Genomic DNA, 21,957 nt, shown 5'->3' with positions numbered 1-21,957 from the left:
GTTTTTAAAAAATGTCTATTTTCTAATGTCTGTTGGTTTGGTTTTTTTGCCTACTTTTATTTGCTCAGTTTCAATAACTACATACACTATGGTATCTTGCAGCTATTGGTATACTAAGTACTTTTCCCTCTATTTGCTCAACCTGTTGTTGGGGTTTCCAGTAACTCTTTGACAATTAGTTTCATAGAAAGAAAAAATGAGCCATCACAAAAGCAGCAGAATGTTCACTGAGTGAGGAGAACTGCACAGTGCAGTAACAAATATCCAAGATCTCCCATGTTTTTCACATCAACTGAGACTTGATTTATGCTTGTACTCTTCTACACAAACCCTTATCTAGAGAAAATCCATTTCCAGCCAAAAGCACAGAATGAAGTTTGGAATACAATGAGCTATGAATTCCTCTCTCTTTGAAACGTGTTTAATGTTCAGCCTTATACTTCAACATGGATTTATGTCATCACTCTGTACTTGCCCTGTAAGTGTGATTCTGTATTAAAGATTTGTCTGTGTATTTCACTGTTAGCATTTTTTGGAGAGCATCATCTAGTATGTCCTTGTTACTGGGTGGCCCCAGATTTAATTCATCTGATCTGTCACATGGATTAATTTTTTTTAATAATACATTTACACTAATCCAATGGCTAACCATTTCCAGAAGGAACAGCTCTCTTGTGCCAAGACTCACACCTGCCTAACCCTCAGAGCTCTACAGTCTAGAAGACCACTCATTTTCCTTCTGAGTTTCTCCTGAACTGTGTCCACGTGCAGTCACTGTGCTGATGGGGGCAGGCAAGGGTAGGACAGCCCTCTCCAGAGGCAGCCAGCACAGATCCCACGCTTTGCACAATTCCAGGCACAGCCATTCACTTCAGGACAGAGCAAGCCATTTCTCCACTGAACATGTGAGGCACTTTGAATGACTGATTTAGGTGAGCTATTTAACCCAGATAAAGATGACCCAAATCCCACCTTAGAAACCAGAAGTAATCCTAAGGACATCATGCGATTTGCATTTATTTAGTCCACTTCAGTACCTGACCAGCTATAATGAGACAGCTGCTTGTTAAACTTGGTAAAGTCAGCACTAATATGCTTAAATGTAGGCAAAACAGGGCTCACCGCTCACATGAAACTAACAAAAATACAAAAATAGTACCATTTTTCATGTGTGTATGATGGCAATATTCACCACAATATATTTAATATTGAATTACAAGCATCAAGCTCTGGAAAAGACATCAACTATTACACTTTAATTGGTTAAAGGTATTATTTTAGTGTCATGTTTTATAGGAAAGCCATACTTCTCTATTATTCATCTGACATTTAAAGCTTTTTTACATTCTTTCTCAGGAATATAAAGACTTAAATCACAAAAGACAAGTTTCAAAAAGACTTTATTAAATCTGACAACTGACTAACTGGACTTCGTGCAATTAATAAGAAAATCTGGTAACTGAGCAACAAAGGACAGTTCACTGATAGCACTTTTTTTTTTTTTTATTTCTGCAGTTTTACATATCTTCATTTCTGCAAGTACAACATTTGAGTAAGACATTACTCGTTCTAGTTTACACCCACGCTTCATGAGGTTGCTGCAGTGTGGAAAATGTCACATTGCTTCTCCTGGTAGAAGAGCCACAGAAATGACTGGGACACACAAAATTATTCCTGCCCATATACTTGGCTGAAAACATTTGTGTAGGACTGACTGGGTGCCTCACTGTTTTATACCTTTTTCACTTACCATTTCAATTGTTATACAAATATAGTTGAGACTTTTATACACACGATCAGATTCGTTATTGTGGGATCTAATTTTAAAAAGTTAACATGAGAAAACCATGAACTTTGTAGAGATTCTCCTGCAGAGGAGCTTAGAGGTCATGACTTGCATATTGGGTTTTAAGCTTACTCTTCAGACATATAAAAATGATTTAGATACTTTCTCTGTTGAAAATTCAAATATGTCCTTTATTTTTGAAGAGTGTACTATATGCTTTACCCTCAGGCTCAGCAAGAGATCTGTTATGATTGACTTGATGGTTATATTCCTAATAGGACAAGTCACTGAAAGTAGTGTTCATGTTTCCTAGGGAAATTTCATAAAATTCTTCTTGAAATGCAGGATGGGACAGGAGTTTACTGGGATTATATTCATATATTTACTAATCAAGATTAGTTTATTCTCTTAGTCTTTGAAAAAGTCTTTTTTTCCAGATGAATCCAACTTATCTTGGAGGGTTCATTTTCTCATGAATCAACTATACCAAACATGCTGAAAAGTACAGTATAAACTGGTTTGGTTTGAAATCTCTTCCTCCTGGATGTCAACTGGCATTCCCAGGTTCCGTGCACTCAGTCAGTAACTTGCTCAGTCTGAGTCTGTTTTTCCAGAGGGGACGCTTCTGCTACTTCCACTCCTGTTCTTGCTGGAAGAGCCATCTCCAAATGGCTCTGAATCTTTCACTTGGATTTAAGTAAGTCTTCCCATTCAACACTGGACTCACTATTTTTAGGAATTGCTGGAAAGATTGACTGCATCTTACTTTGGAATTCTTTCATCTGTAGAAGAGATTTAAAAATAAAATCAGTTAACTGCTACTAAGGAACAAATAAAGTAGCCCCATGAACCTCACAAAGCAATGTGTGTGAGGTAAAGAATAAGTAAAAAGCTTTTAAAATAATAGAAAACTAGGACTTTTCCCCTGATTATGTTAGTTCAATTAACAAAGTGAAAAAAAGCATTAAGGGACCCACCGCAATCACCCCTTCTAATGCACCACACAGGGGTGCCTCATTTGGAGTGCTTGCCTGAATGATCCACTGCTGTTACATGAATTAATACACACACACACACACACACACACACACTTAAAATATTTTTGTTTGGAGGAAAATTACCTCCATGGAATGTGCTCCTATTTTGACTGCAGTTCCTTTTTCTACACTTGTAATGGATAAAAGGTCCAGTAGTCTGTTCAAGGATTTTAAAACAAGGGCTAAAGAAAAATGCTGTTCAGCTCTGACAGCTTAGGTTTATCCCACCATAAAGGTGACAAAACAGTGGATAAAGGTGACAAAACAGTCTCATCCACGTGTATAGAACAGCAGGAAAGAAAACAAGATTCATAACAATATATGGGACAAAGCTTTTCTTTCACTGCTATTAAAATGCCGGGGAAGAGGAAGTATTTCCATATTATACAGATATAGATAAAAATAGATATATTATATTTATAATTAATATTTATGCTAAGAACTTTATCACCAATACGTGATTCAATAGTCCTGGAATGCCAGAACCAAACATTCATTTAAATAAAAATCACTTCTTTTTAGACTTAGTGAGCTTCTTTCTTCCAGGACTTTTACATGTATTTTTATATATAATATATCTTTAAAGGATAGACATGGAAAACCAGAACAGTGAAAATCCTGTTACACAAACAGCAGGATGTACAAGGGGAAGTTTTGGACTGCTATTTTTAGGAAGCTCTATGACAGAATGTATGACATTCACACAGAGAAGACAGGATGTGGTATTCAAGCACTGGATGCAATGACCTCTTGAAGAGCAAATGCAGTCTCAGGCAGTATGTCCCACAGAGAGGTTCCAGGAAATCTAGATATTCCAAACAGCCACACAGGCATCCGCTCTCATATGCCTACGTTTTGTGTGTTATAGGTCATCAGTATTTATACAAATACCTCTGGGTTGTTTTCTCTGCAAGTCCTTCTGTGTATGAATAATTCTGACAAAGAATTGGTACTTCTTTGCAGACATGCTACTGGAATACAATTATTTAAATTAAAGCTGATACAAAGAATGAAACCATTCACAAATAAATTACCAGTCCTTTAGTAAGACAGTAGCTAACTATGATGGATGAAAGCATTTCAGAGCCCTAGTTTTTGTGTAATAATGCCTGGGTACTGCCAATCAAATAAAAATATATGTTATATAAAGTAGGAGGAAAATTCAGAGCCAAATTATCCTTTTTGCTTTTTCCTGATTTTGTTCCTAAGTAAAACTAATTCACTCTCTATTTTGTATTTCATTCTGATCAGATAGTTGTTTTGATTAATTATTCCTTCTTGGTTTTTAAAAATCTTGGCCATCATCCACAATTATTCCTAAACTAACATTTTTGCTTCTCATTTAAAACTGAGAAGCTCTCATAGACAGCTAATGTTTCCAAGAATAATAAACACCAGTATCAGAGCTGACGTAGAGGAACAGCCCAAATTACATTAAACAATTGCTGCCAATTCAATACAAGTATTTACAGTAGGAAATGTTTTAGGGGCTTTGGCTTAGCTGTTTTTTTCCAGTCCTATGTAATTAAGTTATTCCAGTTTGCTGATGGGTGGAAAACATTCAATTTACTTAACATTTTTTTCTTCCTAAAGAGTGATTCAACTCTTCTATTCTTTCATATCACTCTAAGTATTATCTGGGTGTTTGGAACACAGGAATGGTCAAATAACAAACTGAGGTAAAATGCTGTAGCTCTGTTGATATAACCAAAATAAAATATTCAGCACCAGACAATGATCTGTTGCAGTGTGGATTTTCTGGCTGCTTCTAAACTCAGACTTAAATTTCTCTTAGTGATCAATTTAAATGATGCAGTCATGAGCTCTAGAAGACACCTCTGTTACCACACTGAAGATGCACAAAATCAAAGGGAAACTAAAAGTAATTGTATAAAGCCTCCAAAAAGAAGATGATGGGTGGAGCAACTCATAAATCTGCAGTGATTCCACTCTGACAACCACCTCATAATTATTAACAAGCCAAACCCTAACTCTTGAATGCAAAAAGCAGTCTTGTCTGGGAAATAAAACACTACAACTTGGTTCTAAAAGAAAAAACTGCTTATTTAGACAGCACTGAAACACTGTTAGCAGCTGCAGATTTAAGAATATTAGATAGATTTCTGTCCCCTCAAAACATTAATTTATGTTCTGCAGGTAAAAGCAACTAATTTCCTGGAAAAGCAATCTTTCCTTAACACATGGATCAGATCTGAAATATTCAATGTCTTTATTTTGCTTTTAAGACTCTCAGAAATTTCCTCAGCCTTGTCTTCTCAGACTTTGATGCTTATTTGTAAAACCACTTTGAAAGTGATGCCAGACTCAGTGTCTCATTTGCCACTCCCTCTCCCACCTGCCCTTTTCCACAAGCACACTGCACAAAAACAGATTTTCATTGCCATTCACAACTTGGACTGTGTTTATGTTTTTCCACAGCTTTTCCTCCTTTGTGATTCCTGGACATCGATCTATTTCAATAAATCACAATGCCAAGCTGATCACAAGTGTGCACTGTATTCTCAGGGTAACACTTGAGGCTGTCGGCTCTTCGGGAAGGACATTATCTGCACTGACTGGCCTGGGCCTCATTAACACCTGACTTCACAGCATGTCTAAAACGGGGCCAATTTCTTCCTGGTACAAATGTCACAGCTACTAACTCTTACTAGAAGTTTTCATTTTCATAGCTCTTAAAAGATAATGCAACCGATTATCTTTCTCCACAACAGTTTTTAAGTTCTCACTAGTAAGACATTAAGGAACTTATTTAATTCCAGTCACAGACTCCTATTTCCCCCCTCTTATCCCAGCCAGAAAGTGCAGTCCAAGGTTTCATTAGAGCTTTGATCTGGACCTCAAAGGTAGCTTCTCCTTTCCTTCCTCTTCCACCAATAACATCAGCTTCTGAGTTTCTTCCTTCATTTCCAAACTTGCGCTTAGTGCTCTCCCAAAGGCACTTCCAAATCCCAGTCACTGTCTTCCCCTGAACTCAGCACTCCCCTAAAACTCACTTACCTTAAACCATGGAGAAAGCTTTCAAAGAGAACTATTCTCTGATGTCACAGAACTGGTGGATATCCACATATATAACCATGAAAATCACATCCCTAAGTTCCTGTCCCTTCTCTCCCACTGACAATGTGTGCCTACTTACCAACCATTCTAATACCCCATTTTAGGTTGTAACTTCTTAATGGACAAACTTTATGATCTTAGAGGTCTTTTCCAGTCTTAATGATTCTGATTCTTTCAGAGACAAGGAATTCAGTCTTCTGGGCCTTGACTGATCAAACTCCATTAAATATATTTTTATAATTGAGACTAAATTTGGCCTCCAGAGTACCTCACATTGGCTTCCAGGTTGTTCTTGCTTGCATTTAGTTGACACTGTCACACTAGGCCAATTGCAACTTCAAAGCATCCTTGCACTGAAAGTAAAATTTGTCCACTAAGCATTCAATTTAGTCCTTCAACAAACTGGGCTCACCAGTGCCCAGTCCTCTGGCAGTGTGGTGAGCTTCTTGTGAAGATGATTAATCAGCTTTATGTTCTATTAATACTGAACACTTGAGGTGTGAGAATTAGGACCTTGCCTTTACTTGCTTTAACTCCTGGGACAAACACACTTCTTGATGAGGGAAATGCTGCAATTAGGAATCTCTGTCTTGTCCTGCCTTTTCCTTTCAGCAAACATGCAACACAAGAGGTCTCTTCTCCTCTCTCCTCCCTTTCAGGAAATCTCCTATATTTCCTCCAGATTCCACAATACTCACGTCAGTGGTGTCAAATCAAAAGGCTTTAATTTAATTGCAAGAGCTAATGTGCTACATAAGCACTGGAATGTTTTGCATAACTCACTGCAATGGCTGCCTCTTTATTATTGCCAGCCACACTGGCACCGGGGTACTCAGTTCAACTGTGATAATGTCTTCAATTAATAGTGCAGTAAACCAAGCACTAAAAGCTGAATGTGCTTTACCTCTTCCTGCTGCCTTCAGTACCATAGGCCACTCTCAACTGCTGCTCCTGAACCTACAGGTACATGAACAATTTGTAACACATTTCTTAATATTCCAGCATGCTCCATTCCTGCAGGCAACTCTCTGAAGTGAATTTCACTCAAGTGAATTTTATTTTTTTGTCACAGATATTACAGAGCTTTACGCTGTTTTTTCTCGCCAAATAAATTACAGTAACTGTTCTTCCTCTGTCAGGCTCCTTTCTAAAAGGGTATCATCTACCTTACTGCATTAAATAATCTGTAATAGCTACAGATCACTGTTATTTTCTTATCTTAACCTAATGATCCTGCCTCAGATGGCAAAAATATGGGGACCTAAAAGCATCTTCCATTTAATAATCTCTTTTTAATGTACATCGTTGACAGAATGTCACACAAAAATTGGGATAGCACTATTACTGAGAGCACTTACATGGCCGCTCATATTAAAATGAATGGAAGAGGAGCTAAGAGAGTCTATTTGATTCCTAGAATGAAAGTTTTAGGAAGAAATGTTCTCTTTAACGTCTGACATTCATAATAGGCCAACGCAGATTCCAGGAATTATTAGTTTCCTATTTTAGTAGGAAGTGCTTACATTAGCTTCCAAGAGAAATGAGGTTAGATGCCCTGAACTGGAATTTCAAGTGGCAGCAGAATGCAGCACATTCATGCCCTCAGCTCTCCTCAGCCACCATCCATTTCACAAGGCATGAAGATGAGACACGCCGTCCTGGATTTAAAAGCATCAGTGAGGATTGCTCTTGCCACCTTTTCCCAAATCTTAAAATGATTGCGGTTGCCCTTGTTAGCAAATGATTACCAAGGGCCACAGACAGAAATAGCAAGTTATTTGTAGAAAATGACAAGTGCTCAGCCCTTGCAGGACTGGAGGAGCAGAGCAGCCAGCCTGGTGGCTCAAGGTGATTGTCCTTCTCTCAGTGTAAAATGGGGCACTCACTGAGGGTCACTCTGTGCCAGCTCTGGAATAACATGGAAAATAGAGCTCTGGTTCACATTCTTACACCTTGCACTTCGCTGGAAAAGGCATCATGAATGTCTGGATCATGCAGAACTACAAGTCTATGAAAATGGCCCTGAGAGTGTTGATCCTGGCAGTAAAAAACCTAAGATCTTCTATGTACTCTCATGGTACCCTGTTCAGCACCTATTTGCTAATTCCAGCATTTCAGGCCTACTCAGAGAAAAGCAGCAGCAGAATTGTGCTAACCCATCCAGAGAAGTTAGGAGTTCATACTGGCCCCATCTCATGGAAGCTTACACACGTGCCTAACTTTGTGCAGTGCTGAGCACCCTCTGTGAAATCACAGAGCTATTTACAGTGCCCAAAATTAAACAAACAAACAAACACACACATTCTCCCACAAATTTATCTCTATAAATCCTTTGTAAGTGGGTAAAACATATTCAGTGCTTTTTAAAAGAAAAACAACACGAAAAGAACCTAAATGAACTTTACAGGGAGAGGGGGAGAGGACCATCATTGTTGAGAGCAGAGCTGCCACAATTCCCAAACAATTTTCAGTGTGTAGTAGCCTCCCACAGCTACTCCATATTCTGTCTTGAATTACTGGTGAACTACAGAGAACTGTCAAGTCACAGGGGTCAGGCTGCCTCTTTTCCAATTATTGGGTCACATGAAGAGATAAAACACATGAAGTACTTTCCTCACATTACTTTTCCACAAGTGCAGAAGACATGTTGCTCATTCATAAATGGGAAGAGAGCTGATCTCCATCACAAACATGTTTTACTAGCCTCACTTTGGTTTCATTTCGGTGCAAATGTGACTTAGATCCCGAAGTGGGAATAAGATGCTATTCCAGTAAAAAAGCCTAAAGAAAGTAAAACTGTTCTGGGTTAAGGCTAGATTATTTTGAATTTAAGTATTAAAAAAAAAAAAGGACACAGTTAGCTAATTACATTCAATTTTTTTATTCACAGAGACAGCAACTTTGTAAACTGGATTCTGAAAAAAAAAAAGAAGGAATTTCCTTAGGTCCAGAAATACAGGAGTGTTCTTTTCACTTTTATACATTCCCATGTTGATATTTCTGAAATAAATGTGATGAACTTAAATTTTTGTAGTAAATGGGATTTTAAAGTAAAGGCTTTTGTGCCATGCAGAAAAATGGAGTGTGGCTATAACTGTAGATTGTGCCATTTACTTCTGCAGAATCTTACTTTCAACTCTGGGTGCCTGGAAAGGACATCCACATTATTAGTCATTAGTTATTAGTCATTGCCCCTTAGCCACCCTGGGCAATTTGAAACATTAGTCTTGAAATAATTTTAAATTTAAAGTAGTTAAATATCCAGAGTTATAAAGCTAGCTGATTGATGGACCCAAAATCTCAGGATGAGTGCCCCAACCCTATAAACACTTCTGTGCTGTAATCTGGATTTCTGAATTAAATTCAAAAATACGGATAATCTGTTGAGCAACCTGAGTAATTTTTTTCCCTTGATATGTCCAGGAATTCTATTATAATTATAAACCATCCACAAGTGAGATTATATACATCATCCACAAGATGGTATATATAATTTGATTGATTAATTATTCTTTCTTGGTTTTTGATGCTTATTTGCAAATTCAAGGCAGGGGAAAGGACCAGCAAAAATCCTGAAGTCCTCAGTGAGGTTTCAACTTTGTTGCCTCGATGGGGGCTGAATTCCCTGCAGGAAGCTGTCAGAGGCAGAGTGGCACCCAGAGGCAGGCAGGGACAGCAAGCAGGGTGCTCAGCCCACAGCCGTGGTCACACTTAGCACACAGGATGATGCCATGGAACAAGATGTAGCACAAGTAACTCACAGCTGTCAGAGAAGCCTGGATTCATCTTCTACCTGTACCTGCTCAGTTCTCAGCTACTCGAGGCCAAGACAGGGACCAACCCTCTCACACACAGAGGGTGGCACAGAGGCATTTCAGACCTCAGGCTCCCCAAGGGGCTGGTGGCAGCCACAGCTGCGAGTCACTCCCGGGACACAACAGTGAAACCCCTCCAGACAGCTGCAGCCACAGCCTTCCCCTTTTTGAAATACTCTCTTACAGCTGGCCCTATTCATAAAGCAGACTGTAGCTTTCCAGTACAAAAATTATGATCTTAATCCCTGAATAAGCATTCTGCCTTATCAAGTAAACAGTGAAGTTCACTGGTTTCATTTGTTTTTTTTCCTTCTTGAATAAAGTATTAGCAGTACATAGGTGTGGAGACCAGTCCTTTCCAAACCAATTAGGCAATATAAGCAGCAGAGAAAAATGGAATACAAACAGGAGGAGGAAGTGCTAACTTGTCCTAGTACTCCATCTTCTTTCTAAGAGCTTGAGTTTAAATTAGCATTGAGGAAATAAAAGTGCATTAAAAAATGGCAGATTTGACTCATATAGAAATACATGATCATGAAATATCAAGGAAAAGTAAGTTTCTATTATGCTATCAGACACAAGCACGACAAGAAAGAGAAACTTCATCAATAATATATTTGTGAGGATTAAATACAACAATAATTAAAAACTTAAAATATTTAGAAATTACTCTAGGATTACTCTAATTTTTAGGAGATATGGTGGTTTTATAACAACATTTACTCATTTATGAAATAGAGTAAAAATTTCAGCCACTGCAATATGCCCACACTGGGATTTATAAATCTTAGTACAATTAACAGATGCCATATATGAAGACTATGTCTCCATGCTCTCATCTTCTGTTTTACATTAATCCATCCATAATGCCAATACTCCTTTGTATTTATACTGTGCCTATGACTATAGTTTCACAAAATTATAACAAACATCACTCAACATAAGCAGGGGGATTTTATTTTTATGCTCAAAATGGTGATTCAGAGGTTAGATTTTTAATGGAGAAAAGCAGTTCACTTAGGAAATGTTCTTTCCATCAAAGCCACAACAAGGATATATTCTCTACATTGCTTTTAATTGTTTTAGATGTCTCTTTATGGCCATGCAATTGTTTTAGACTCTTAATATTTAAAAGGTTAAGATCAATGAAAAACAGGATATTTCATTAGGAGACACCATAAAAGTGATAAACTAATATTTTCTAAGTATATTAGTCACAAATTGCTATTGCTATTAAATTCTTATATTTTTCCAGCCTTCCACAGAACAGCAACAATCAGAATCTCACAAACCTACATATGAATCATCCCAGCCCTTTTCCTATGGGACAGAGAATGCTTTTATTTTTGAGGAAATGAAAGCTAATTTATTGAGGACATAAAGAACAAGAGGGCTTTTAAAGCATGATTTATCTTGTTTGTTAATTGTTGTACACTTCACTCAACAAAGGCTTAGGGCATTGTTCTGCTTTTAAAAGAAGGTTCATAATTGCTGGCAGCTTAAAAAAAAAAAAAAAGAAAAAAGAACATCAAACATTAGTAGGTATGTTTTAGTATCTGCCGAGTACTCTGTAGCTGTGAGTTTAATTTAAAAGAAAGGTTTACAACTCCAAAGTTAACTTCTAAAAAGTTCTAGAAAAGGTCTAGAAAATTGTCACCTGCTGTAGGTGACCCTGCCTTGGCAGAGGGATTGGACTACATGATCTCCAGTGGTCCCTTCCAACCCTAGTTATTCTGTGATTCTATGACACTAAAATTTTTCCCAGTAACAAAAAGATGTGGTGGATCATAACACTAGCAGAATAGGCAAATAAAATTTTAAAAGTTTAATTTTTGGAAACTTCAATGAAAATATTTGTTTAGTTCAACTGTAACAACAGCGGGTTTAAGATATTTTGAATATTTTACTTTAAAAAAATTTTACTGAGTAAAATGCCATTTATTCTTTAACTGAAAATTTTAAATTTCATTGAACAGCTATTATGCAGAATTTTGAAATAAGATGTTTCATCTACTAATTTTAAAATAAATCAGAAATCATAAATTGGTCAAATCCAACCTTTTCTACAAAATTTCTTTTAATAGTTCTGTGGTTTGCATCAGCAAACAGTCATCCCACTGCACCAGGAGTGGTCACCCATATGGTTTGGACATTGCAAGCTCAAAACCAGCAAGGTAATGCCATGGAAGATAATACCACGATGTGGAAGTTGTTAAATAGCAAATAAACCTGTTGAAAATAATGGTGCCATTTTATTTCAAGCCAGACTTATTTAAAGCTTGTGTTTAACACAGCACAGGTGCCTCAGAGAGGAAGGCTGCAGGCACATCTGGATGAGCCCCAGATTCAGATCAGGAGAGCTCTTTGGAAGTCAATCTCCCAGCTGTCCATGCTCCCTGGGCACGAGTCTGTGTAATTACTGCACAGTCTCAAAATGCATGACCTGCAGCTCCTCAGGGTGACACAAATCTGAAGAAGCATTCTAGCAGTGCACATAACACAGTCCAGCTGCCAACAGGCATTCAAGCCATGGGGCAAGGCCAGTGTCAGTCCAAAGTTTGAAAATTCCTGGAATGGTGGTAGATATCAGGTCCTCAGCCTGCTAATGTTTCACTGCCCTGGTGCTGCTGGTCAATAATACTCATTAATATAGAAAGAGTTTTTATGCTCAGAGATAATCAAAGGTGGTACAAATTTAAATATTTTCTCGAGTGACTGCAGGAAGCAAGTTTAAAAAGTCTGATTATCACTGACACCTGATTATTTTCTCCAAGAATTACAATGTAAAAGCATTTAAGCACCATCTCCTAGGTTCTAACGAAAGATTTCTTTTATGCTACTTAAAAAAATAACTTAAATCATTATGCAGCTAAGTCCTCATTGAACCATCACTTCTTCATTTCAGAAAAGGAGTTGAGTGGAATTTAGTGGCATTTATTACTTAGCAACCTGTCACCAGATTACAGCAGTGGTAACTGCAATCAGAGAACGTTAACAACCTAACCTGAGACAGAGTAAAATCTTTTCTATTCCTTACCAAGACATAAAGATCAGCCACTTACTCTCAACCCCTGGGTTATGCTGGCATAAAAGCAGCAGACTGTAAAGCCATAGGGAACCACCTTTAACAATAAAGCTATTTAAGAGCCGGAAGCAGGCATTGTCACAGCACTGTTTTAAGAACTAATGAACCACAAAGATTAAATAAAAATCTAGAATCACCAAATCTGGTGTATCATCTCAATGCCTGAAAGGAATCTTAACAACAACTTGTTTCTAAGGCAAACACCGGCTGTCTCAGAAGGTGTGAGGATGAGACATCCTGAACTGTGGTTTCAGTTTCCTTCCACAACACAAAACTGCTGAGCAATCGCGCCACTAACACAGATTAATTACAACGCATCAAGAAACCACCGCTCCACTTTGCTCTTTCATCTCTGATTTTGGAAGTGATGAGAAGATAATTTAAACAGGCACAAAGCTCAGGATAACACATACTTTATCAATGACTCACTGTCCCATCAATAATTCACGCTCACGGGAAACATGTATCCCGCCATGAGAAGCATTTTGGCAGCGATGGCCAGTGAGGCCGCTGTGCTGGGGTCGGCACGGCCGGGCAGCGCGGCACGGCTTCCCTAAAGCCCGGCTGGCCGCGGGACACAGCCGCAGTCCCGGGATCAGGGATGGGCCGGGCCCGCGGCGCGGCCGCTGCACTTCCGGCCCGCGCCACCGCGTGTCGCTGCGGGGCAGCGGCGGCGCCTCGGCCGCGCCCGGCCCCTGGAGAGCCGCCGGGAACGCGGCAGGAACATAAAGCCCAGAGGGCAGGAACGCAAAGCCCAGGGGGCAGGAACGCGAATCCCAGGAGGCAGGAACGCGAACCCCAAAGAGCAGGAACGCGAACCCCAAAGAGCAGGAACGCGAACCGCAGAACCCAAGCGGGACTGGGCGGCAGCAGCGCCCGCCTGGCTCAGTCGTGCCCTCCAGGCGTGCGGGAGAGGCTCTGCCGGGCCGGGCCGGGCCGCTCACCAGGCATTCCCGGCTGCGGCACAAGGATCAGGGCCGCCCAGGGACACCGACTGCATATCCCCACTGCCTTCCCGGCGGGGCCAGCGCCGTGGGCAGCGCTCAAAGCACAAAAAGCACCGAGCACACCCTGCACTGTGCTGCTCCAAGCTCAGTGCCCAGCTCTGTTCCTTCTCCGGCCCAGGCAGGCCTGCCCCGGTGTGCTGAGGCCTGGCCAGGACGGGAACAGCCCCACGGCCTCCCTGGCCACGCCAGTCCTGCACCAAGATCTGCTGGCTCTGCTACTCCTTTTGGTGTGGCGTCTGCCAACCCATCACATCCCATTTTCCACTGAGGCTTCTCGTACTTTACTCTTTCAGATGACTCAAGACATTAAACACTTAACAATTCAGTCCTACTTGGAACTCCCCTTCAAATCTTGCAAGTGAAAGTCAAGTCCTTTATTCACCAAGATCCCACCTACAGAGTCACAGGGACTGAGCTGGCAAAGGATTTGTGAGAGTGCTGGAGCAGAGGTACTCCCACATGCAAATGAAGCATACTTCTTGTTTGCTAAATCAAACACCTCCACTGCCTACAATCAGAATTTTACTATCCTTCACAATTTAATACTGAGAAACAATAGTAGTACCATCTTTCTCCTTTATATATGCTTTGCTGAATATATAAATAATTACCATATAAATTAAAAGAATTCATTCCTAGTCCTAAAGAGGAGGCAAACAGCTCTCCCAAACTTATAGCTGCAGGGGACTCTAAATCACGGCTCATTACTAGGGGCAAACAAAAATGCTCACATGAACTTCAGTGTTCACCCTCAACATTGTGAAATACTGGAACATAATCAATTTACTGAAGATTGCTGTAGGTGGTATCCTGGGATGTACAAATGCTTCCTGAGCTTCTTTGCCTTGATGTGACATGTCAAGGACCACCATCCTAATGCACAGGATACTCAAACTTCTGTCCCTTGCTGCTTCTAGAAAGCAAGCTGGCTTCCTTTCAGTTTTTCTTACATCCTCTGTGTCCTGATGCAAAAAATAGAACTTGGACAAATAAATGCATTGCTTTAAAAATAGGATTCAGGGGGATAGCCTTCAGTTCGATAAGCAAAGTTAGCAGCTACTATTTTAGCCTCTAAATTAGAACACTGGCTCTTCTGAGAGGTATCTGAAACATCTGTGCAAATAAACATGAAGCAGGACATAACTGTCTCCTCCCACAGCATGCCATTTTTTGCAGATATAAGAACACCCTCCCTGTTTGCACACATTCTGGTTAGTCATTCTACAGGTGGTGAATGAAGGTGCAATTCTTAGGCTGAGGTAGTATAGAGATGCCATCCCAAGATGCATTACCCAAGGAAAAACATAGAGTTGGGGGGATCACGCTTGCTACTCACACTGTGCACGCCCAGAGCCTTCCAGATGGCAAAACTCAGCAATCCAACTCCACACCATGCATAGAGTGAGCCCCACCCCAAGGCTCGTAAGGCCAGTGAGGAACCACTCTCTGGTAGTGCTGCTGTGGCAGTAATCCCCTAGAACCAAAGATAAAAAGTTCATGACAAAGTGAACAATAATTGGAAAAAAACATTAAAAACTAAGAAAGTTGGTGATTTAGATTTTTTCCTGACCTGACAGTTGCACTAGTGTGGCCACAGGAAATTTTATGGCTGCCAGCACACCTCAAGAGCCAAGAAAGGGGCTGGATGAAGTGCCTTCCCACCAGGACAGATTTCACAGTTGCCCATGCCACCTGGGGATGACTTTCATTGCCCAGAGTCAGTTGTTCCATGGGCACAAGAATCCAACACTCAGTTATCTCACCAGTCAAAATAGAAAAATGAATCTAAACCAGTCACAAGCCTTTATGCCAGTGGCATCTGAACATAATCACTGCATGGCATTGATTTTGGTACTTTTTCATGGGGGCACCTGATGGCCTATAGGTCTTTATCTGCACTTCTGGAACCTACAAGAACATGAGCAGTTCTCATCTGCATACAGAAAGGGTATTGCAGTGACCCAGGGACTAATTTAAGAGGGCTACAACTTTTTTTCCCCTCTGAAGGATCACTGTTCAGTTGTTCACATGTAAACAGAGATTTCAGATGGTAATTGTTAAAGATTGGCATTTATGGTCCTTACACAACTCAACAGTTCTACTTAACTGGGTATCTTTGAGAAAAGAAAACCAAGCTCAGGGGCAACATAAATGAGATTGCACACATAAAAATCACAAAAAATTATTTCATTTATAATATAAAATACTGAAAAGCAAAATTAACTTTTGGAAGGATCAAAATACCTTTCTCCAAAACATGCCAAATAACTTCTTTTTTTCTCATCACAAAAAAGGGGGAGGGGGAATATTTTGTATTCTTGGTTTAAATTTTTGACTTCTTTTTAAATGCTCCTCTTTCTTCTCTGATACAATTAAACATACTTAATGTCTACCACTATGGTCAGTCAAATAGCACCAGTAGTTTTTCTCCTCTTGGCTTTGTATTTATTGAAATGTTAAAATGATCCTTAGACAGTCCTCAGCATTGACACTCCCCCTTGGGATTCAGCTGTAGGCACAGCTACCCAAGGACAAACATGCACTTGGAAAAGGCACAAGAAAAACGGATCTTCACCCTTATTTTTTCTAATTTGGACATCCCAAAGTGGAAGCTGTTAACAAAAACAATGCTTTGTAAGCAAACACACACAAAAAGCAGAGATCTCTAGTCACGCTGTAATATCAGGTTCTATTATCTCCGTACCACAGATAATGAACTGTTATAACTCTTTCAGTAGAGACTGCTCTGAGTATTGAAATGCTGATTATTTTTGACATTTTTCCTGCTTCCATAGTCTAACCATATATAACAACACTGAGAAAAAATGGTCCTATTTGTAAGATGGGAAATGAATGGACAAAAATATCCTCTACACAGAATCTTTAAATAGGAGTCATTATCTGTGAAAACTGCTGGCAAAAAAACCCAACCAACTACTATTTAAATGCTTGATTGTCCCAGAAAAATAGTGGTAAATGGAAACAACTGATCTGGTTTTATTGACTGCAGTCAAACAGGGTTCAGTCACAGGCTGATTCCTCAGGGCACTTAAGTACACAGGTAAGGGTTTCTGTAAACAGGACAGCTGGTTAAAGGATTATCAGATACAATGTTCAGAGCAACAAGAAAGTTGATTAATGAAATGCTAAAAATTTTCAAAGGACAATGGTAGCATGGAACAAAAAGATGACACCAACAAAAAAAACCTAAGAGAATTTAATTTTATTCACTAACCTGTTATTCTGTGTTCAAATTCTTTTCTCATCACTACTCTTATGTATTTTTTAAGAAAACATTCTTTAATTTAAAAAATGAGCTTTTAAACAATATTGAGTCTTTCCAAAAACAGGCCAGAAAAAAAACAGGGCAGAATGAACAGATTTGTTTTCCAAATATATGCTGCTTTTTTCATTTTGTTGGTTGCTGTTGTTTTGTTTTCCTCTGGAACATATAAACAGGAAGTGGGAGAAGGAAAAAAATCATTGCTTTTTTATTCAGACAGGCCTTGATTGTGTAACTGCCCCTTTGTGTGCAGAGCATGTCTAAAAGGAAGCAGTGCCTAAAATAAAGTGTGTTCAAGTGTTTTGGTTGATTGTATTCAGTGTGTTCACTCTTTTGTGTGACCTAATCCATTGTGAAATTAAACACCTGGATAAATGCTGCTAAAACTGGACACTTCTCAAAAGGAGGATGCTGCAGCTGAACATTTAAGTTTAAGAAAAAAACCCCATCAACTAACCAGGATCATATCACCATCCCAATGGCATATGTATTGATGTCTTCACTAGAACAGGAATAAAATGCCAGAAACTGAGGGCTGGTAGAATTAATTCCTTTAACACCAGTGCTGGTTGATGCTGGCTTAAAGTACCTGTCAAACTATGGCCTCACCTTAATATGGATAAAAATCATATTTAGGCATTGATCTAAAAAGGGTGAAATATTTTGTAGTTATTATGCATGATGCATTATTAAAAGTTACTTGCAGTAAGTAACTATAAATTTAAGTAAGAATGCTAAGGCAAAACTTCATTGGTACCTCGGGGAACCTCTACAGCGAGTTAAGCTACTCTCAAAGTCTAGTCTTTCCTTTTTAAAACTGCTCACTGACAAATACCTTAACAAAAAAGTACCTTTCTACACTCTGGAGTACTTAAGTCAAGAAGCCCAGGATATCACAGATTTTTCTAGCAAACTGTTGTAATTCTTTTGCACAAATAGCAGCTAAGATCAAAATGATATATATCACTTGATGACATTTCTAGCATATATATTCTCAGATGTCAATGCAATGTCACTCTTGATAAATTTCACACTGATAACAGGACAGTTCAGACACCCAGGAATATATGAAAGCTGGAAAAAATGCAGTGCTCAAGAGAAAGGAAGTTAGAAAAAAGGATGGCAAAAAAGGAGACAATTTCCCTATTGCAATGTATTTCCACAGCTTGTGAAATAACTTCTTGTGGAGCTTTCTCATTTGTCTATTTCAAAAAAGAAACTCATGTTTATTGTTTCTGTAAAGGCAATGAATGAGTCACGACACAGCAGCCTACAGAGCAAAGTAGGAAAGCAAATGAAGGATCTCATGCTCTTTGACCAGAAAGGGAGATTCCCTAAGAACACCCATAATACATGTTGCATTTTAAGAGCTTGGTGGAGATGAGCCTGATCAATTTTAAGGGCCTATTTTTATGCTTTTGGAAATAACAAAGCATTAGTGAGGAAAAAAGCATCCTTCAATTAAACATGCTGTGTTTCAAATTAATACAACAGCACAGTGTAATTGCTAGCTCTGCTTGGCAGTTCTTTTCTTCAGAATGCACAAGTGGATCCAGTTAGAAATTGCCTGAGCTCAGACTCATTTTGAGATCATAAGATCTCACAGTCCCATAGTACTTGTTCTCATCCTTCCCCTTATACAGCGAGATGGGAGTGGAGACCTTTGTTTTGACTAAATGATCCCACTTACATATTCCACAGCTTACAGACCTTCTACCTCCTCATTCCCACCCTTACTGCAGTCACCTTGCTTCCAGACTCACTGCAGCACTCTGAGACTGCATGGTGAACTGGATCCCTGAGGTGATGCAGGCTCATGTCTAAAGCGTGCTCACATCACAGAATGAAGAGAGATCAGTATCTGTATTTCACTAACCAGAAGTATGATTCCAGCAAACAGTGTAAGCATTATGTATTTCAGCTAATCTCAAGTACTGAAGTATTTAGCAGGGCCTACTCTGAATAGACTTTTAAATTAATCCTACACCTGTACTGAATTCAATTAAATCTAGTGCTCTTATCATCAACTTTGCCAAGTTCCACGTATATCAGCATGTCTATAGAGCATTCAATGCATTCTTATTTCCTGCATTATCACTACTGGGAAACTAAAAAGATCTTAAAAGCTTAAAAGAACAAACCTTACTGAACCAGTCTGGGTTCTTCTTTTTTGTCATTGCAAGTGTAGTGCCAAAACCTGCTATCATTCCTGCTGTAGCAACAGTACCTAGAAAAATTCCACCTGCCAAGAAAAGTTGAAGAAATAAAAATCAATACTTTGAAGAAAAAAAACCAAACAACCTGTTTAGAAAAAAAAAAACGCAGAAAGTTTAAGATTTGTTAGCCATGCTGAAGGGAAAGGCCCAGTAGTCTACATTTTTTATGCTAAGTCAGTATGACAAAATAGCAAGACAAAGAATTAGTTCTATGAAACAAGGAATTTTGAAAATAATGTCATGTGTATGTATTTTCAAGCCACACACAAAAATTCAAATCCCAGGATGCTTTTTTTGCAGTACTTTGAGATTCCCCTCATGCCATAACCAGCCTACTAACATCTTGTTCTATGGTGATGCCTCACCCTTCCCTAAATGGGAAATGTAATTGGTTTCAAATGGCCACCATCCATCCCTCTAAAAACCATTACATAAGCAACACTTGTTCTTCAGCTTTATGTTTTAATACTCTATTTAATTTTCTTTTAAAAAATTAAATAACTGAATTATTTTCATTAAAAAAGAAAGAAAATTACACTAGCAAAAGGTATCCCAAGAATGAAAGCATCCCTTGCTGTTCAGTTCTTTCAGTTTCAAAAGTCACTTGAGGTACCTTGATCCTTTCTAGCTCTTGCACCAAAGGCACATGGAGCCACACCTGCCCACTCTCAAGAAAAAGGCTTGTTAATACTGCACTGTAGAAATCAACTTTATTCATATTAAAATTTAAAAATTTCAGGGGCATTACATGTTCTTCCTTTGCAGGTATTGATACCCATCCTGTTTCCCCTTTCCTAACACCAGTTAGGTAATTTTAAAATGGTCTGAATAGGAAATAAGCAAAAATACAGTTAGATTAGCTCTCACTTTTTAAAAAGTTATTGATCTGATTACTGTGATGAGGAAGTTTCCTGTACTCTTGTCAGTGAAATCTGTAAGGTGCCTCCTCTGCTCGAGAGCACAAAGACTTCGCACCTTGGCCAAATTATGCAGTCCACTAAGTTCTACATTTCCAGGTCAGGTAACCAACATTTCCCCAATTTCAGACACAGTAATTGGCGGCGGTAGGTCCATCCTCTGGAAGGGTCTGCCCGGGATGTCCCGGCGGCAGCGCTGGGACGGGGCCGCCTGAGCCTGGGCCTCCGCTCCGCCGGGGGGCGCGGGGAGACAGAGCAGACACCGGCAGCAGCCGGAGTTAGGGAGAAAAATTACAATATAATATAAACGTGAAGCCGCACAGCGCCGCCAGCCCGCCGTGCGCCCTGCAGCTGTGTGCGGCTGCGGAGACTGGCTATGCCCTGTCCGCGGTTCCACAGGCTCGGGACACCGGCTCCTTCCCTTGGGGAATCCGCAGCGCTGCCGGGAGCCCGCAGGAGCCGCCTCTTCCCGAGGGCTCCTGCCGCCTCGGGCCCGGCAGCGCGGGGCGCAGACCCCTCAGGGCTGAGCTCCCTCCCGGGCAGGAGGCGGCTGCGCTGGGCGCCCGTCCTGTGCCGTCCCGCTGAAGGGTGAAGGGTGACCGGCGCCGCCGCTGCCAAGGGCGAGGGGAAAGGCGGCCGACGCCGCAGGGGCTTCCTCGCTGTGTCCACAAGCCGCGGCGAGGCCATTCCCAAACGTCTGGCTTACTCCCCAGGGGCGGGAAAGAGGGACAAGACCTGGGGCTACGGCAAGGGGAGCACGGCTGGGGACGGTCTCAGCGTGCCGCACACGCTGCTGCTCGTCCTTGAGCCGTGCAGGGGGAGGAGGAGGAGAGGAAAGGAGAGGAAGGCTGTCTGCACCTTTGATTAAGAAGAGCTTGTCCTGGGATGCCGCAGAGCTCCCAGCCCCCCGGGGCAGGGACAGCCCGCGCCCAGGGTCTGGCGGCGCCGCGGCCACAACCCCGTCATGGGCGGCCCCGGCGGCAGCCGCCCCCATGGCTCAGGGCAGGCAGGAGGAGGAGGAGGAGGAGGCTGCAACCCGGAAGGAAAGGGAGCTGGGCTGGGACACGCAGCCGCCTTCCCTCCTCCTCCTTCCCTCCGCGGCCGCGCAGCCCGGCGGGACCCAGCAGCAGCGCGGGCGGAGCTGCCGCCCCTTAGGAGGGGCCTCCGCCCTGGGGCGTGTTCAGCATCCCGAGAGCCCAAACCGCGCGCAGGGAAAATCGGGAAAAGTTATCCAAGGCTCTTTTAAATCTTTAAGGCTTTTGTACCAGGCTCATAAGGGGTTTGGTTTTGCGGGTTTTTTTATGTTCTTGGGACAGATCGCGTAGTGGACTTTACGAAATAAAACTGGGAGACGTTATTAATTCCGTTCTTAATTTAGTAAGCTGTATCTTGACGAACGGTGTTCCTTTAAAGTAGATATCTTCATTCCGAATTGTCATTCTTTCAAATTATGTAAATAGTTTTTTACACAATGAGAACATACAATCGGAGTTTTTTCATCTCTGCACCACTCTAATTCTTAGCTGCTGACGAATATAAATTGATGCGCTACCTAATTTTATCACTTTATCAAACAGTGTACTAACTTAAGATTCAGTATGAACAGGTAAAGTGAATTTTTAGTTATAACAATCAGTACTTCAACAGCAAACAATGAGTGTAAATAAATCCAAACCAAGCGTTTCTTCCCCAGCTTTGTATCTTCCTTCTTTGTATCTTTTAACATAATTTAT

The 21,957-nt window shown here is 40.5% G+C and overlaps 1 protein-coding gene across 1 annotated transcript; it reads right to left on the bottom strand.

Moving 5' to 3' along the window:
• Positions 1 to 1,383: 1,383 nt before the first annotated feature.
• On the bottom strand, positions 1,384 to 21,281 carry TMEM242 (transmembrane protein 242). The gene is made up of 4 exons (XM_059469035.1): positions 21,083 to 21,281; positions 19,233 to 19,333; positions 15,145 to 15,282; positions 1,384 to 2,568 (listed from the first exon to the last, which is right to left on the bottom strand). Exons 1-4 carry the CDS (start codon positions 21,216 to 21,218, stop codon positions 2,470 to 2,472), a joined length of 474 nt encoding a protein of 157 aa, XP_059325018.1. The 5' UTR covers positions 21,219 to 21,281; the 3' UTR covers positions 1,384 to 2,469.
• Between the last annotated feature and the right edge of the window lie 676 nt (positions 21,282 to 21,957).

This window comes from Ammospiza nelsoni, chromosome 3, assembly GCF_027579445.1.
Source record: "Ammospiza nelsoni isolate bAmmNel1 chromosome 3, bAmmNel1.pri, whole genome shotgun sequence".
NCBI lineage: Eukaryota > Metazoa > Chordata > Aves > Passeriformes > Passerellidae > Ammospiza > Ammospiza nelsoni.
This window is presented reverse-complemented; position numbering and strand designations above follow the sequence as displayed.

Excerpts from the sequence above, each read along its gene's own strand:
- TMEM242 (XM_059469035.1), bottom strand. The coding sequence starts at position 21,218 with ATGGGGGCGGCTGCCGCCGGGGCCGCCCATGACGGGGTTGTGGCCGCG. Across the intron at positions 15,283-19,232 it reads ACCCAGACTGGTTCAGTAAG|GGGATTACTGCCACAGCAGC; the intron begins GTTTGTTCTTTT and ends CTTTGGTTCTAG. Across the intron at positions 2,569-15,144 it reads AGGCTCTGGGCGTGCACAGT|ATGAAAGAATTCCAAAGTAA; the intron begins GTGAGTAGCAAG and ends TCTCTTCTACAG.